Genomic DNA, 17,848 nt, shown 5'->3' on the forward strand with positions numbered 1-17,848 from the left:
TGCTTTCTGATTTCCCCCTCTATAGCTGAAGTCGTCTACAAAGGCCTGATACTGCAGGATTTACGCAGAACCTCTACATGCTACTCACCCTCCACTGCACTGTGATTACACCATCATCTAAATACAGCACATCTGCCTTTTCTTCTTGTCCATTGGGACAGAAGGTGCGAGAGAGGCAGAGAGAGAATATGTGAGAGGCAGGAAAAGTTGTGGAGTAAGGTATATAAATACATTTCTCTCCTACTATACATTTATGAATAGAGGACGGTCTATATTGCCAGAAGCGATATTGTGCGGGTGAATGAAATTAGCTGACAGGGGATGATGAATGAGCTTTATAAAGGTCTCTACTAGCAAACTTGTTTTCTGGGCATAGTGCAGCTGGTAAAAGTCTGACGCCACAGATGCAGCCAGACAATTCATTAGACACTACAGAATGCTGCAGGGATATTAAGAACCATTTGATTCAACTGGAGCCTGAAAGGAAGTCTGTTAATGGACGACAGAGAGGAAATGAAATATAATATCTTTAGAGGAGACTTAAGAGTGGACAAATCCTAGAGAGCAGATGCAGCTTAAGGGTTCAGAGTATTTAATAATATATATATATATATATATATACACAGTGTTGTGCTAGTTACTGAAAACCAGTAACTAGTTACCATTACTAGTTACTTCATTTCAAAAGTAACTCAGTTACTTTACTGATTACTTACACCAAAAAGTAATGCGTTACTGTGAAAAGTAACGTTTTAGTTACTTAAAAAAAGGGCTCCCATTATATTAATGCCCTTATAGCCTTCATTTCAGTACTGTTATTGCATTGGAGAATAATACAATCTGTTGATCAACTTGACATGCATTATATGCAATCTGGATAGCATCGATATTAGCTGGCTTTACATTTTTGTATATTCTTTCTCCAGGTAGTTGGAAAAAGTTTTCCGTCCCATATGCCGTGTGCCGCCCGGACATGCTATCATGCTAACTAGCTCCCTGTAAGCGGGTGACTCCACTGTAGCAATAGCCTGCATGTGTTCTACACTTTATATATACAGTCTATGGTTCTACAACATACCGTGCAATGGCTTTATCGACTTTTCCCTGGCTGGCAGTCCCTTGGTTAAAATCCAGCCGCTGTTGCTTAGGTGCAGGTGGAGGTGGAGTGGCGTCGGCTGAGTCTCTGTGGTCTTAGCTACTAGCTTCGTCCCAGCATGTTGTTTCTGCAGATGTTTTAAGAGATTTGAATGACTGGTTTGGGCAGTAGATAGGCTCTTTGACCCGCCAGGACACAACTTACATTTAACTAAAACGTTCTTTTCTTTGTGCTCGACAAAAGTGAAATAGTGAGAATATCTCCAGGTGGAGAAACTAGACTTGAGCTCCGCCGCCGCCATGATAGTCTTGTTAGTAAACAACACAAACACGCCCACAGCCCGTCTCCGCATGTGACACAGGAAGTATTTAAGTACATTTACTCAAGTACTGCACTTAAGTACAGTTCTCATCTCTGTTCGCCTGGCTGTTGACTATATAAAAATACTAACGCAGTAACGCACCATGTCATAACGGTAACTGAGTTACTGAATTTAAAAAGTAATGCGTTAGACTTGGAGTAGCCTACTAGTTAGGCTACTGCCAAAAATAACGGCGTTACAGTAACGCGTTACTTTGTAACGCGTTAGTCCCAACACTCTATATATATAAGTTATATATAGAGTATAGTGATGTATTTTCTTGTGTCAATGATACGTTTTCTTGTGTTTGTATTCATCATGAGAAGCACAAATAATGAAACATTAACAGCAGTGTGTTCAGGAAAGTACACGTCTATTTAAAATGCATCATATTTTTGGGTAAAAATGGAAGGATTCCAGATATGATGATGTAATGAAACAAGAGGATCGCCAAAGACATCTGCATGCAGGAATCTAGGCGGGAGTTCAGAGGAGTGTTAAAGAAACAACATCATCTACTGGTGTAGGGAAAGAAAAACACTTCTAAGGAAAGGACTGATGTCAACTTCCCAGAAAGAGAGGGAGTTATCAAAAGAAATGAATAAATGAATCGGCTACAGAACAGGAGAAGGTGAATTGGGAATAAAAACATGCACTTGTTAGATGATTAATTCAGTGTGCGACTCCATTGAACAAGCCACTGTTTATATATATATTGTGTTTCATGATCAGAACACCGATTATTGCACTAAACTGAATCAGTGTGCCATTTTGAAATGTTGAACATATTACAAAGTTGTGGGGAAACTATATAGGTTCATTACTACTGCAGCAGTATCACACGTAGCATTAGATGTTTTTGTGACAGTCCACAGCTCCTTGGAGAAATCTGTTTAAAGACAGCAGGGGCTTGGACTGGGAGCTGTAGGGTCGCCGGTTCAAGTCCCCGACCAGACCTAAAATATGGAGTGTGGACTGCTACTTGGAGAGGTCCCAGTTCACCTCCTGCCCTGCCGTGGTGCCCTTGAGGAAGGCACCGAACATCCCCCTTCCCCACGCACTCCCATTGCTCTCCGGGCGGTGTGCAATAGCTGCCCACTGCTCCTAGTACTAGAATCCTGGTGCTAGGATGGGTTAAAAGCAGAGAACACATTTCACTGTGTGTGCTGTGTGCTCTGCATGTGTGACCATTACACAGTGCTCCATTAGCAGCTTTGTGTCACGATCGGTCTGTTTTATTTTGTCCTGTCTAGATCTGTCTTTGTTTTCCTGTTTCCCCCCCTCCATAAATAAAGGAGTTTGATTCAACCAACGGGTTGCTGCATTTGGGTGCTATATTATACGTCGCCGTCCAGCCGTAACAGCTTTGTATTGATGCATCCCACTTCAGCTGCTCTGTTTTGTAGTAGTCAACAAGAACACTTTTTCCCCTCTTGAAAAGTACAGTACAGTGTGCCAAATTCCCCACATTAGCCTCAAATTGCCTTACAATTAGACTACATTTGAATGGATCTTCAAAGTAAACAGATTATTAGCGCGGACATGAGTAGATACGTCCTCTCCTCACTAATCAAGTACAGCAGCACATGTGAAACAGTGATTATTTATTTGAGAAGGACTCAGCAACACATTATTACTCAGCGTGATGCTAGTTGACAAGCTGTCCCTTGGAATCAGCTGTTGAGTCACAGTTGATTGCATGACCGTTCAACAAACGAGAGAGACGCGAGGGAAATAATGCTGATTAGTTTTAAGATGAAGTCTCAAACAGCACCTATAGGGTAATGTTAGTATTTACGTGGACATTGCTTCAGTGTCAAATATACCACTTGATGGACAATTATGGATGACAAGAACATATTCTATGCAGTGTGTGGTAGAAAGGACATGTAAGGCAAGGCTAGTGTATTTGTATAAAGTAGCACCTTTCAACACAAGGCAATTCAATATGCTTTACAGAAATGAGAGACATTAAGAGCATTAAGAAATATTGCAGCAGAAACACATTATAAGCAGTCTTTAAAATGTAGTCGCACATTAATTCTCCTTCCAAAGTTGTTCGCATTAGTTCCATATCCGCAACATCATTATCTTTCAAATGAACTGTAACTTAATAGCTTAATGTATTTGGTAGTCCAGTAAAGCTAAATGGAACAATTATCAGACCGCATGATCCATTTTAGTAGCAATTCTGAGGCTTTTGATCGAACCACGTGATCTTCATCAGCATGGATTGGAGTTCGCTCCATTGTGTTGAATTGTAGATGTTCCATTTGAACTTTATCTCCAGCGGTGAAAGATGTTTGTCCGTATTGGCCTGAAGTAAGCTGAAGTGTCTCTTGTTGACTGTTGCTGTGCAGAGTTTTGATCAATCCTTCTTGCATCACAAACAACATTAATAAACATCTCATTATATATACACATCTCAAAATGGTCACCAGGCAACTGACTGAAAGGCCTGAATATATTTATCATAATGTTTGCATTTAAATTGTTGTTGACAGCTATGATCAATGACCACTTCATTTCCCACACGCATATGTTTGCATGTGGTTCCAGCAAATGCTCTTTCAGTTTGGGGACCTGTTGTTGAGCATGTTGTTGCCTTTTGAGATATACTGTGTATATAATGTCATATTATTGAATGTTTCTGTGAAAGATCTGATAAATCGAATATTGCACAGCAACAGTGAAAACAATTTTTTGTTATAAAGGGTAGAGTAGGGCATGAACATGTTTAAGATGATTGGGGTTCTAGCTGGGCCACGACATGCTATCATGGTACTGTAGGAGTATTACAACGGCATTACTCAAATGTTTTACTGCATAATGTGGGTCTGTGGAAAAGGACGGTTGTAGAGTCCTTCTAAGAGTGTTCACATACACTCTGCGGTCAGTGAGAAGTGTTCCGTTTCGTTAGACTTCCTCTTTCCACTTCGTAGTACTTGGTGCTATATGGTGTCAGCCTTTAAAGAGGCCTTGTCTTCTATAAAAGGTGGATACGTTGAGGCTTTTATTAACATGGCTATTGGTCTTTTTATGATTATTTTCTTGTTGTTTCAGCTTGTTTGTTTGTTTGTTGTTGCTTTTTTATTTCATGTATATTAGAGGATAAATTGTGTTTTTTTTCCTTACAGAAACGACACAATGCTGATGGTATTGTCAACAGAAAGGAATGTCAAGGTATTGAAAATATTTTCTATATTTATATATGTAATATAAAAACCTGTGTATTATTGGTTTACTCCTTCAATCCTTCATAAATCTGATCTCTCACTGTACCGTGCCTCTCATTTTCCTTGCCCTCTTTGTCTCTTGCGGTAACTCTCTCTCTCTCTCTCTCTCTCTCTCTCTCTCTCTCTCTCTCTTCTCACCACAGTTCTGAGGAACGGTGCCTGGGAGATCGTGCACTGGGAGAAGGTATTTACCCACAATGTGTCACTAATGGTCAATTTCACCAGCCCACATGTTTCTCATCTCGAGCACATTTTCCATCTAGTGTGCTGTCGTCAATTAGAGACATCTCACACATACTGTACACACACATGTGCAAACACCCGTCCCTGACCCCTTTAGTATACAGCCGCTAATTAACCCTTCATTCCCATGTGGGCGTGGTGATTAGGAGGCGTTGCTGGAGGACAAAGAAAAGCTTCCTCTTTCTCCCCATAATGAAACCATTTCAGAAGGAAAAAAACACCAGGCATTACAGAAATATTGCTTCACCCATTAGAGCAGCGGTATTCAAAGTGTGAGGCGCGCCTCCCTGGGGGGGCGCCAGAGAGCTTCAGGGGAGGCGCAGGGTGATAAAAAAAGAACGAGAAAAAGACGAGTAAAGTGTCACTTTTGGCTGTCTGTGGAGACCGAGTTCCCCCACCTCGCCAAAAAGGCTGTAAAAGTGCTAATTCCCTTCACCGCCACCCAGGGGCGGACTGGCCATCTGTGTGTTCTGGAGAATCACAGAACGGCCGGTTAAACGGCCGTCAGCTCGGTTCGCTGACGGCCGGCACCGCCCTTTATTTTTTATGTTTTTAAACGGCATCATTTAAGATGCGATGACAGGCGACAGAGGTCCGTTCAGCGGGCCGTTTTCATGCAGCGAGGCCCCCCCCCCCACACACTTTGATCAAAAGCAAGTACCAGTCAAGGCTGCAGCCAGAGGATGATCTGCGTTTATTCCTGTCTACATTGCATCCCCGCATCATCCGCCTGTGCGCATCAAAGACGCAGACTCATTGTTCCCACTAAAGTAGGGGTGAGTGTAATAGGGAGGCAAAGTTGACGTTCAGTGTGTTGCCGGGAGCATATAAGGATTTATCCACGATGTTGAAAATGTAAAAAAAAATTAAAACATGAAGATAAAAAGGTTTAAAAAAGTTATTGTTTAATGTTTGTGCTGAAAAAAGAGAAAGGTAGACAGCGAAAACAAAGCATTTAATGAAATGTTCTCTTACTGGACCTCTTTGAAATGCAATTGAATACCCCTGCATTATAGCAACGACAACAATAATAATAATAATAATAATAATAGCAATAATAATTGGGAGGGGGGGCGCGGCTGTTCTTATGTTCTCTGAGGGGAGGCTCACCTTCCCACACCTTGAACACCCCTGCATTAGAGGGTGCAATCAGCATGTAGCAGTGAAATATAAGATTCATTTTCCTTTCTGCTGTCGAGGATATGAGACAGCAGAAGAAAACAAATATATTACATGAAGCATTTGTTGATTTGTTCTTGACAACTAACTGAACAGCAGGAGATGCAGTGTCGGTGTAAACATGTTGCGAGCTCCAATGCTTGACTGGAAATCGCACTTTTTTATAAAAGCAAAAATATGTCATCCATCAAGATGAATACAAAATAGAACATGAGCACTACATCACATATTTAAGACACCATTCAGCATGCTATAATAAAATCAAATGAGATATAGGTTGCAGTCCATGATAAATGCAATAGAATGAGGTTTAGGGAGTATTCATTGTTATTGAATATTAACTGTTTTAAATGGAACTTTTTAGCACCAGAGGCAATGACGCACGGCTTCTGTAACGACCAAAATAAAGTATTGATGCATTGACTTGGTTCAGGCAAGGGGAAGATCAGGGAGTTTCTTGCTGGAATGTGAATGTTCCTCGTCTTATATATACAGAACTTCTCTCTAAAGGGTAGCTTTAAATAATGAATGTGTTTTACATCTTCATCATGCATATTGTAAAAGTAGCTTCTCTCCCAAACTTCTCTAAGTTCCTTTCAGGGCAGCTTGAATGATGCCAACATGATCTCTCTTCTGTTTAGTCTTCAACAAACACCTTCATCATCATTCATTATTAGATGATGATGATGATGATGATTTCATGTTACCCTATTTTTCAGCTGCATTACATTTTTATACTGTAGAAAACAAGATGTTTAATTATTGTTCATAACGTTTGTACTCCCTGCTGTTATAAACTTGCATTGTAAATTTGATTTGAGTGACATGATAACTCAGACGAGTTTTATACACAGGTCCTTCCGACTCAAACTCACTTCTTTTTGACAAAACACATTATGATGTTCTTCTCTTTGATCTTCAGTTATGTCATTATTCAGCATTTCAGGCTGCTTTTTATGTCACTGCTGCCATTCATCTGAGATTTTTCATGCACAATTCTTAATAATAATAATACATTTTATTTATATAGCGCTTTTCACAACTCAAAGACGCTTAAAGGTGGGGTAGGTAAGTTTCAGAAACCGGCTCGAGTGCACTAAAATTTGAAAGTACACAGCCGAAAAGAATCCACCCCTTCCTTCAGACTTCCTTACAGAGCACCTCCTCCAACACACATGAACGCGCACATAACGTCAGCAGACTGGTGAAAGTGGTCGCCTGTTGCTGGCGAGTCATTGAAGTACTGCTGCAATGCACGCCCAATGAGGGCACGAGATACATCAACCTTCCTTTCCTGAACAAATGCCAGTTTGGGTTGGTTCGCTGACCAGTGGTAGCCACCTGAATTGCCCTCTGTTGCTCCTCAGACAATGCCATGCTTGCCACAATTGCCTCAGGTCCCTGATGCCCAACAGATTTGAGAATTTCAGGAACAGCAAGTGTTTCCAAGCTGTAGTGTTCCTCTTCTGGCTCGGGGGAGAGAAGCCAAGACATTCCTGAGATCCTGCCCCCGAGTCTGTCCCTCAGCCAGTCACGATCTTCGGAGGTGGGCTCTCTTGTCAGCGGGTTGAATGATTATTGGTTGGAGGAAATAGCTCCTCCACTGAATGCGTACGTTTAGCTGCCTTTGGCTTCTTCCACTGACAGGGGGTGTCAGTGCAGCTGAAATTGTGGATGGCAAAGATGGCTAATGCAGCCGCATGACTGCATTTCCATTCTCCACGTGGGCATTCACATTTTGTGGAGAGAATTCCCTATTCTCCTGTAGATAGTGATACCTGTGGTGGTGGGATTGTTTTATTATTTAAAATATATTTACATTTGTAATGCCTTCCCAATTATCCCTTTAATTGTTTATAGCCTACTGTATGTTTATTTCATGGATATTTCTGTGTTTTCTGGTGTGTAACATGCTACCACTGGCTCAGATAATGAAGAACAACTAAATAAGTTACCATACTGTAGCTATGCTGATGACACACACATTTACATAACCATTTCACCAGGAGACTTTCTCCAGTTAAAACACTGAGTAAGTGCATTGAACAAATCAATGACTGGATGAGTCAGAACTTTCTCCAATTAAACAAACTAAGGTAATGGTTTTTGGAGCCAAGGTAGAACGTTTAAAAGTTAGCGCTGAGCTTCAGTCTGCAACGTTCAAAACAACAGATAAAGCCAGAAATCTAGGTGTAGTCATGGACTCTGACCTGAGTTTCAACAGTCACATTAAAACAGTTACTAAATCAGCCTACTATCACCTGAAGAACATATCTAGGATTAAAAGACTAATGTCACAGCAGGATTTGGAAAAACTTGTCCATGCTTTTATCTTCAGTAGACTGGACTACTGCAATGGTGTCTTCACAGGTCTCACTAAAAAATATATTAGAAAGCTGCAGCTGATTCAGAACGCAGCTGCTCGAGTCCTCACTGACACTAAAAAATTAATTGAACTATTCATATCTTAGACTGCACTGTAACTTTTATCCATGTATTTTTTCTTTTAATGTTTATTTTATTAGCTTTTCTTTTTAATGACAGATTTTAAATGCCATTTTCTTAATGTCTTTCATTTTTTGTAAAACACTTTGAATGGCCTTGTGTTGAAAAGTGCTATATAAATAAACTTGCCTTGCCAATAAAGCCAATAAAGATGTCATGTGACACATAAAATGGATTTGTTGATGGGAATTAACGTGAATAAATTAACTATTTTAACTCTTGCGGTACTCTTGCTATCACTTCTCACCGACACTATAAACCTTGTCCCTCATGCTAGCCCTGACAACACCGGTAAGCACACCTTCATCTAGGCTGCACTGTTGTACGTGTCCTGACTTGTAGTGGTTCTCTCCTCTATCTACACTCTTGTCATCTTTGTAAAACGATATCAGACTGGTAATTGACACAGCCATGACTTCTAGTTAAATTCAGTGTGGCTCAAATGAAAAGCTTTGTTAAAATATGCAAGCACGCGAAAGTCAAAGTCAGCTTTATTGTCAAAAATGGTGTTATACATCCAGAAATATCGTTTCCCACAGTGTGACATGTATACATAAAACAAAACAAAAAGGGCCTAGATACACGTGGTATACATTAAACAAAAACAAAAAGGGCCTAGATAACCGGGGTATACAGTTTAAAATGTTAATATATTTAAAGTGTTCAAAGTGCAGTTTCAGTGCAAGTCAGTTGAAACGATCTTAAGTTGGCGTGACGTTGAAGTCGTGCGACCCTGCTGCTGTACTGGCTTGTAGTTAGTTTATAGCATAACGTTAGCATTTCGCTTTTGGCGACTAGATTTATGATTCAAAAATTATAAAAGTAGGGTAGACATGTGCAGATTATCCGGCAGAACAAAACGTGATCCCTCTCTTAAATGTGTGTCAACCACAGACTTTAGGGTTGCCAACTCTCACGCATCTGGCGTGTGACACACGCTTTCACCCTCAATCTCACGCTCTCACTCTGCCCAAACTATTCTCACGCCAAAAACAAGAATACCGAAGACTAGAAACTGTTTTGAAAACTTTTGTCAGGTAGTGATCATCTTCTCAATAGAACATCTTTGATAATGTCTTCTGGCCAATCAGAATCAAGATAACGGTGTGGTGTTGTTGCAGGAAGTCCCGACGGAGAATACTTTTGCTGTAGTACATTTTATACATCGATACAACATTACGTGTTGATAGAAATCAACACGTAATGAAATAAGACCCCACGGTTTGATGATTGATAGGTGTGTGGGCTGTCTTTCATGTTGACACACAGAACAATGGGGGCTATCCACCCTTATCCACAATGTAAAGTAATTCACACAGCCTCTTCCCTCTTCTCTCTGTGAGGAGCAGCAGGTTCAGCTTTCAGAACAAAGTAACAACAAACTAAAATGGCATTCATTTGTTTAAATATGTCGTGTAGTAATAGATGTATTTATCTTTCTTCTCAAGAGAGTACCAGAATGTGTATTTTATGTTAGTATTTCAAAAGATCTCCTGGGGGAGAATCCCCCCAGACCCCCCTACAGGGGTTGGGCTTTCAGTATGTGAACTCTTTCACCTGTGGGTAAATTGCAGGATTGGCTCCAGGTCGCCCTTTTTATTTACTACAAGACAAATGTGCCTTTTTATTTCATACAGTTCAATTTGGATTGAGACAGGGAAATAATCTAAACCTCACGCGTGGCGTTTCATTGTCAAGGGGGAGCGTGTATGTAATTACATTGCAAATACTGACTTCACCCCACCACTGTATGGGTTAGCCCTACCACAGATTACCCAACACAAATACTCTCTGGCAACTGCCGACCTGTATTGCGCAAGCGCAGATCTAAGATCCAGTAGAAATGATAAAAAAGTAAAAGTCTGCTGCTTATGTAAAATAGAGTGTGTTAATTAATATGTTTGGCAGTTTGGAGTAAGTCTGTAGATTTGTTTGTGTGTGTGTGTGTTTCATGTATAGGCCTCTCACGATAATTAATTTTGTTGGATACATTTTCCAGGAAATTATTGCGATAAACAATAATATTGTCGGCACCGTTGTATGACCATTTTAGACCCCTGACATAATGATAATATATAATAATAATTGAAGTACATCCTTTCGAACTGCTAGTCACATCCTCATGTAAATGGCAATTTATCGAGTTCATTTTTATTTATCGTACGATAAGTCAATTAATTGCTTATCGCGACAGGCACACAATAAAACAGTGGAAACAAACATGTGTTTGACTTTCATTAGTGAATGAAACTTTGTGCCCTTTATAGTCTGTGTCCAATTTTGTGTATTTGTATATATTGTATATATATCCTATATCCTATATATATGCTAAGGTCCCGCTGCTGACACGATAGCAGTCATTTAGTGCGCATATGTGTAATTAAACCCATGATATCAAAATCTCACTCCAGCCAGGTACCCAAAGTTGGCAACCCTGCCTTATTTCGAGCTATTTTCCAAAATCCTATGGAGAATTTGCATTGGTTTTTCACGAAGGAACCGGAATAAGTTTACTTCCGGGTTTTACGACGCGTCACTGCGGTTCTCTAATGCCACACTGTGGAAACTCCGCCCCTTCTTCTCTTGCCCTCGCTCTCTCGGCTCTCCCTAAAGAAGTGATGGTTGGACCATACAACGAGCCAACTGGCTACAATCCTGCATTGGAAATAAAATCAGAACCTGTCGTTATACACAAACTTTCCAGTCCACTAATTGTACTTTCGTATCTTGTTGTGACAACCATCATTTCTCTAGGTGGGAGGCTGGTAATGTGATATTGAATTAGGATTGATCAGTCATGTCAACACGCCTACCTCCTTCACCTTTTCAAAAAAACATTTGGTCCTGCTATTAAACTAACACCGATTCTTTATCCCTCTTTAAGAGAATGTCAAATGTAGATTTCTTAGGATATCTAAAAAAATATGGACAACGCCAAAAACCTACTTGCAAGTTCCCACATCATTACTTTTGTCATGATGTAATATTTGTATAATATTTGTATATAACTTAACAGCTTCATGTTTTTCTAAATGGTTTTGTGAAAAGGAGAACAGATGACCAACCCTCTGATCACACAGGACTGATCGTTGTGCTCTTCTTTTTCTCTCTTCCCATTTATGTGTTTTCTGTCTGTGTTTTCCTTTCTCATCCTCTCCATCCCTCTCTTTCCCTTTCTCATCCTCTTCTCTCCTGTGCGAACAACTGCCCCACCTCCTCTCTCTCGCCCCCTGCTGGTGCGTGGTTGGTCAAATCAGGTGGCCGTTGGGGAAGTACTCAGAGCTTCAAACGGGGATCACCTGCCGGCTGACCTCGTCTTACTGTCGTCCAGGTCAGAAAACCAGCAACACTCCCCACACAGCAGTCATGGGAGAGATGGGGAGTGTGTGTACCAAGTGTGACCAGACATCTTAGCGCTTCTCTCTATAGAATACAGTTTATTTGACAGACTAGAGGAGAGAAAGAACCTGTTCTCATTCTGGCAACAACCAGATATTGTCACAGTGCCACAGTCAATGAGTGTTCCTTCCCTTTTTCTACTTTTCCTCTACATCGTGGTTTGGCAGCCATAATAGTGTTGCTTTATACAGCCATTTTATTATGTTGTATTCTTAAAAGACCCAACCACAGGAGACCCTTTTTAATGTGTGGCTGCTCAGAGTGAATGGAGACATCTAGTATTACAACACAGGAGTTCATGCCCCTTTTTTCACATCCTTTTTTCACATCCTTTGTATTGAGTGTGAACAGATTTTCCACATTCTTTCCCTTTGCATGGCTTGTATGGCACCCTGTATGCAACAAAGTAATGTTGTTCTCATGTGACAGTATGCATGTTGTCACTTTACAAGATATGAAGTTGAAAATAGTCTTTGAATTCAAATGTTCAATTCAAAGTAGATTTATAATTCATTTCCTGGCCATGGCTTCAGACTTCTTCTCATTTACATGAAACAAAGCTCTCATTTCATGGGTAATAGGGCCTGATTCCAAACCTCTTATTGACTGCAGTAGGGCTTCAGTGTCCAGATCTCGTTTTCCTTTTCACCCTGCTTGTGTTTGGACCAGCCTTGAGTATGAATAAATCACTCTATAAAGAGAGCAGCTAACCAGAGGCCCAGCTCACCTTAAGCACCGTTATGCTCTCCCTCTCTGTCCCCGTGCCCAGAGTCTGTCAGAGGCCGTTTGTTGTGCTCGGCATGCTTCCTCTGGCACTGTCTCCTCTTCCTGTCCCTTAGCAGTGCATTTAAGACGGTTCACCTCTAGGGTAGCAGCTAATCATTTTTTTAATCTTATATTTAGTGTACATTAAGTGAGTAACTTCCGCTTTTTGTACCTGAGTGGCCTTCAGGCTGACATGCAGCATCTTTGATTGCAGTGATCTAGTCTTCTATAAATATTCTGTTGAAATTCAGCTGAAATTAAAAGTGAAAGTGTGAAGTTATGATTGTTAAATAATCAGAGTTTATTATATTGATACAATATTATATACAATTGTCATTTTGAACAGCTGAGGATATATATATTGTAATATTTGAATAACTAGCAGCACTCATCTTGTATTACTACTCCAAGTGTCTATATCCTCTCCCTCCACTACAGTGAACCACAGGGAATGTGCTACATTGAAACATCTAACCTGGATGGAGAAACAAACCTTAAAATCCGACAGGTGATTGTCTATTTTCTTATTTTTCATACAAGTGACTGCCCCTACAATGAGGAAGAAGTGTTATATCCTGAGAAGTTAACGATACACACATTGATTAAAAATGAAAACACGGCTCTCATTACTTCAACAGGGTCTCCGAGTGACCTCAGACATACGGGACATTGAAAGCCTGATGCGTCTCTCTGGGAAAATGGAGTGTGAGAGCCCGAACCGCCATCTGTACGAGTTTGTTGGGAACCTCCGCCTCGAAGGACACAGGTGGGCCCAGGCGCAGAGCTCCATGCCTGGCTCTCTGCCCCTCTTACCAACTCTAAACCATTAGCCAGGAGCAGAGCCCGCATTATGAGCTTTAAGGGATTCTTTAGTCTACTAAACAAATAAAAGCACCTTCCTCAGTGAAATGTAGTGAGATATTTATTTTTGAGTATTTTCCATTGTACAGAAAATGGGTTATATGCTGTATGCCTGCTTTTATTATCGATGGCTCCGTTCAAGGAGTTGGGACACTTTTCTGAAAGGGCATTGTTACCAGGAGCACTTTGTGTATGGTTTGATGAACTGTGTTTTCATATTGATTGGAAATCTTTTTCAAATACTTTTTTCCAATTATTACATGTACACACAGATTCAAATGTATAATTAAGAGTTATACTCAAAATGGCAAAATGCATTTTAATTTTAATTGGGTGACACATTTTAATGCTGACTGTGTCTATAAATATAATGGACAATAACAAGTCTTTCACTGCATCACAACACACGTTGTTGTTGTTGTGTAATATCTGTGTCGTAAAAGCCCTGTCAGTATAGATTCTTTGGTGATACAATTTTTATAATATTTTAGAAATGGCATATTCATCAGTAAGGAATCAGAAAGGTTTATGTAAAAGCAGTGATCGTATGTAAGGTCAGCACGCATCGATTTAAGGTCACATTGGAAGGCTTGTTGTTTGTTGTCTTGCAAAATAAGATCATTAATTGTCATTATTAATGTCTTTACCATCAGACCAACTTGTATGAGCTTATTTCTCTGTGTACTAATGACAATGCTGTGTTTCTTTACTGCAGTACAATCCCACTGGGTCCAGACCAGATCCTACTGAGAGGAGCCCAGCTGAGGAACACTCAGTGGGTGCACGGTGTGGTGGTCTACACCGGACATGACACCAAGCTCATGCAGGTACTGTAAAGCATTGTGGGTCATATTAGGGTTAAAGATGAATTAACCTGACAAAGCTCAGTCTGGTGAACTGCTGTATTCTTAATGTTATTTATTGTTTATCATTTTGGTGCGGACTTACTTATTTTGTGCAAATAAATCAAATAAATACTTAAAAAACACGCTACAGTGCATGTGCGTCACCACCAAAAATGTCATGTTCCTAATCACTGTGTTAAAAGTGGTCACCTTACCGCACTTTATCTTGCGTTGTTTTGAAAGCCGATGAGAACATCACCATTGGTTTTACTTCTTAGTTATTATGATATTCTTTTAACATAACTCAATTGTCATGTATTACCCAGAATTCCACTCGGCCTCCTCTGAAGCTGTCCAACGTGGAGCGTATCACCAACTTCCAGATCCTGGTGCTGTTCGGCTGCCTGCTGGCCATCTCTCTGCTCTGCTCCATCGGCCAGACCATCTGGAAGTACCAGTACGGCAACGATGCCTGGTACATGGATCTCAACTGTAAGAGTCTCCACAGCCCACGCTGCTGCTCTTATTCCACATATTTTGTCTCACTTGTCCATATCAGCTTATTCCTTTGTCATTTTAAGTTCCTAAATGCTGGTATGTGTTGTGTCGTTTTTATGTTGCCTCAGTTAAACTATGTTTCGCATTACAAGTGAAATATGTGGCAATGTGGGAATAAGTGAATTCCCTGTTAACTGAGAAAAGACAGCTGTGACATGCATAGATGTGTTGTGAATGAGTGAAAACAGAAATGGTTGAATATCACTGCGCTGCTGTACTTTTTTGTTCCTTTCTAATGTTCTGTTTGATTTTGTTGTTTTCTTTGTTGTCGTTTTTTTAACAGCTCCAGGTAACAACCATTTAAAAGCCTTGGCCATCCGTGAATGACCCTCCCTTACTAACCCCTTACTGAAGCTCTGCCTTTGCTAAGCAAATGAAGCCCCCTACCCTCGCCCCCTATATGGTTGCCCTACTTTGTATGGGCCCATGCCACGGACAAGCACATACCAGGGATCCAACAATAGGTTTTTCCCCTCCAGCTCTCTTATACCTTCGTCTAGTTATTTCCAGTGCCTGATGCAAACAGTGTCTCACTTTTCCTCCATTATTTTGTGCCACGTTAAACACTTTGCAGTTTCCAAGCTTCAGACCCTCATCTTATTTTTTTCCCCCTTAACTTCCGAGAAATGAATAGCAACATTTACTTTTACTACCAGGGAGATGAGGTACTCGGGAAGCTTTTCCTAGCAGGAGGCGTATACGTGTTTATTGCTCGAACACAACATGTGGTGCGACCCAAGGGGCAAGAGCTGACATTTTCTAAATGCCTCTGTCGCTGCCTTTTCTTGTGTGGAGTTTCCTAATGACAGACAGAGAGGAGAGGGGGCAGTGAGGCGGAGAGGTGAAAACCTGTTTAGTTTAACATGTATTCTCCAGACAATTTCAAGATACTATTTACACAAAACTAAATACATGGGCTGCTCGGTTTCTGTTGCAGTATGTCTGTTGTGGTGAAGCTCTGAACCTGGTGTGCAAAGTGCTTATCGTGACATTCCGGCCATTACTCTGTACCCTGATAGGCCTGTGTAGGAGAGGTTGTGCCCTGGTCAATTTCAGCTTGCACTACGACTTACACTGTCCCTTTTTACGAAATGTTGCATTGGCTTCTATTGGTCTCGTAAAGGGTTTTAACATTGTCCTCAGTGGCATTAAAACCCACATCTTAAACTCCCTCTAAGACTCTGATGAGGGGAGTGTAAGTCATAAGGCAGGCCTCCATCTTGAGACTGATTGTACTTCCATAAGGAGTTGTTGACACTCTGTCCAGTGCACATTATCCAACCAGTGACAAAAGAGGGAGGTGGGGAGATTGTCAAATCTTAAACATCATATTTACTTTAATCACTAAATTGCTCTAATTTCACTCACTTACCAACATTTGGAAGCAGACAGGAACAGAAGAGTCAACGTTAGCCCGCTGCGCGTCACCAAGCTAGTATGTCACACAGGCCTGCGATTATGCACGGCCCGTGAGTAATTCATTTGACTTTGACCCGCTGCTGAGTGCTGACACAGGTCATCCCCGGCATTAAGCCTATACATAGTGACAACTAAACTTTATGCAGATTGAGGGGCAAAAGTGATGAATGTTCATTTGTTATGCATTCGTGCCACCTGCTACAGTTTCTTCTAGGTAGTTGTGCATTTATCACCATATCATTGACTTTATGCTGACTATCTCTGTTTTAAACTGCTGATGTCTCAACCGACGGCATGGTAACGTTTCTTTTGTTGAGGTGATGTGGTATTCTCACTGTAATGTACATGTGTCACACCAAACAGAACAACAAATTCTTCCCGGTTAATGAAACCGTAACAATTTACAGTCCAACTACTGTGAATTAGTTACAAAAGTATTGTAATGCTGGTTAGAAAATCGTATATATTCATTTTGCTCTTACATTACAGTGACATATATTTAAGAGACGACATCAGGTGCACTTTTGTGACTTGTGCATGTCCTGGTTTGCTTTGATTTCTATTTATCTTAATGGCTCTCTACTGATCCCACGCAGTATCCCTGTCTCATCTGACCTCACAAATCTTGCCTAACATCAAATAACAAGCTGGCTACTAGAATTTAGCGACAGGAGGTGACGTAGTGATCTTCATTAACACCCAAACTTTTTTGCTGGCATAATCCACCCCCTCTTTTCCACTCCTTGTTGGTTGAGAATGTGCTATGGACTGAATCTCCCTCCTTTGTCTTGAGAGCATCCAATATGTTTGTCTTCCTCCCCACTTCTGAACAAGTACTCCCTCCTATGTGTGTCGTTGTACCAGTAGCAGTAGCTTCCATTCTGCCATCCAGTTTTTTGTTTTGCAATCGTTCTGTCATGGGGAAGGGCTGTCCCTCTCAACCACATTGCTAAGATCAAGGCTTGGGTTGAGGAAAGTAACATTTGCACCTCCTGCAAGCTGAGGAAAGGTAAATCACATCCCTCCTGTTTCCATGTTTGATGTCAGTGGGGTTACATGTTGATCATTGCCAATTGTGTGGGGCATTGGGGGGGACCAGCGTCATTTTGCATAGTGCTTTGTGGAATTCATTGCCTGGATCATGCTGGATGCCAAGGCTGCTGCTGTGACACTAATGACATTAGAAATACTTCAATCCCTATACGCTACTTTGAATCTTCGGGACATTAAATTGGACTGTTAATCGGTCGAGTCGTAAGAAGATGAGGTTGGGTGGAAGAAATGGCTAATTCCAGCTAATGCACGACGTTAGCCCGAAACATTCTGTGGATTGGGATAATGTCGATCATTGGCTGGAAGTAGCTTTGGGCCTTTTCATTGA

General features: G+C 40.9%; 1 protein-coding gene across 3 annotated transcripts in view; it reads left to right on the forward strand.

The window, feature by feature from the left end:
- atp8a1 (ATPase phospholipid transporting 8A1) overlaps positions 1–17,848 on the forward strand; it is a 124,589-nt gene that overhangs the window by 32,104 nt on the left and 74,637 nt on the right. For all 3 annotated transcript variants that reach the window (XM_034093571.2, XM_034093573.2, XM_071204605.1), the window contains exons 5-11: positions 4,595–4,640; positions 4,837–4,877; positions 11,878–11,951; positions 13,223–13,292; positions 13,423–13,550; positions 14,361–14,472; positions 14,817–14,982. In XM_034093571.2, coding sequence (XP_033949462.1) covers positions 4,595–4,640; positions 4,837–4,877; positions 11,878–11,951; positions 13,223–13,292; positions 13,423–13,550; positions 14,361–14,472; positions 14,817–14,982 — 637 coding nt within the window. The remainder of the gene's footprint in view (positions 1–4,594; positions 4,641–4,836; positions 4,878–11,877; positions 11,952–13,222; positions 13,293–13,422; positions 13,551–14,360; positions 14,473–14,816; positions 14,983–17,848) is intronic.

Source organism: Pseudochaenichthys georgianus, chromosome 10, assembly GCF_902827115.2.
Source record: "Pseudochaenichthys georgianus chromosome 10, fPseGeo1.2, whole genome shotgun sequence".
In the NCBI taxonomy this organism is placed as follows: domain Eukaryota; kingdom Metazoa; phylum Chordata; class Actinopteri; order Perciformes; family Channichthyidae; genus Pseudochaenichthys; species Pseudochaenichthys georgianus.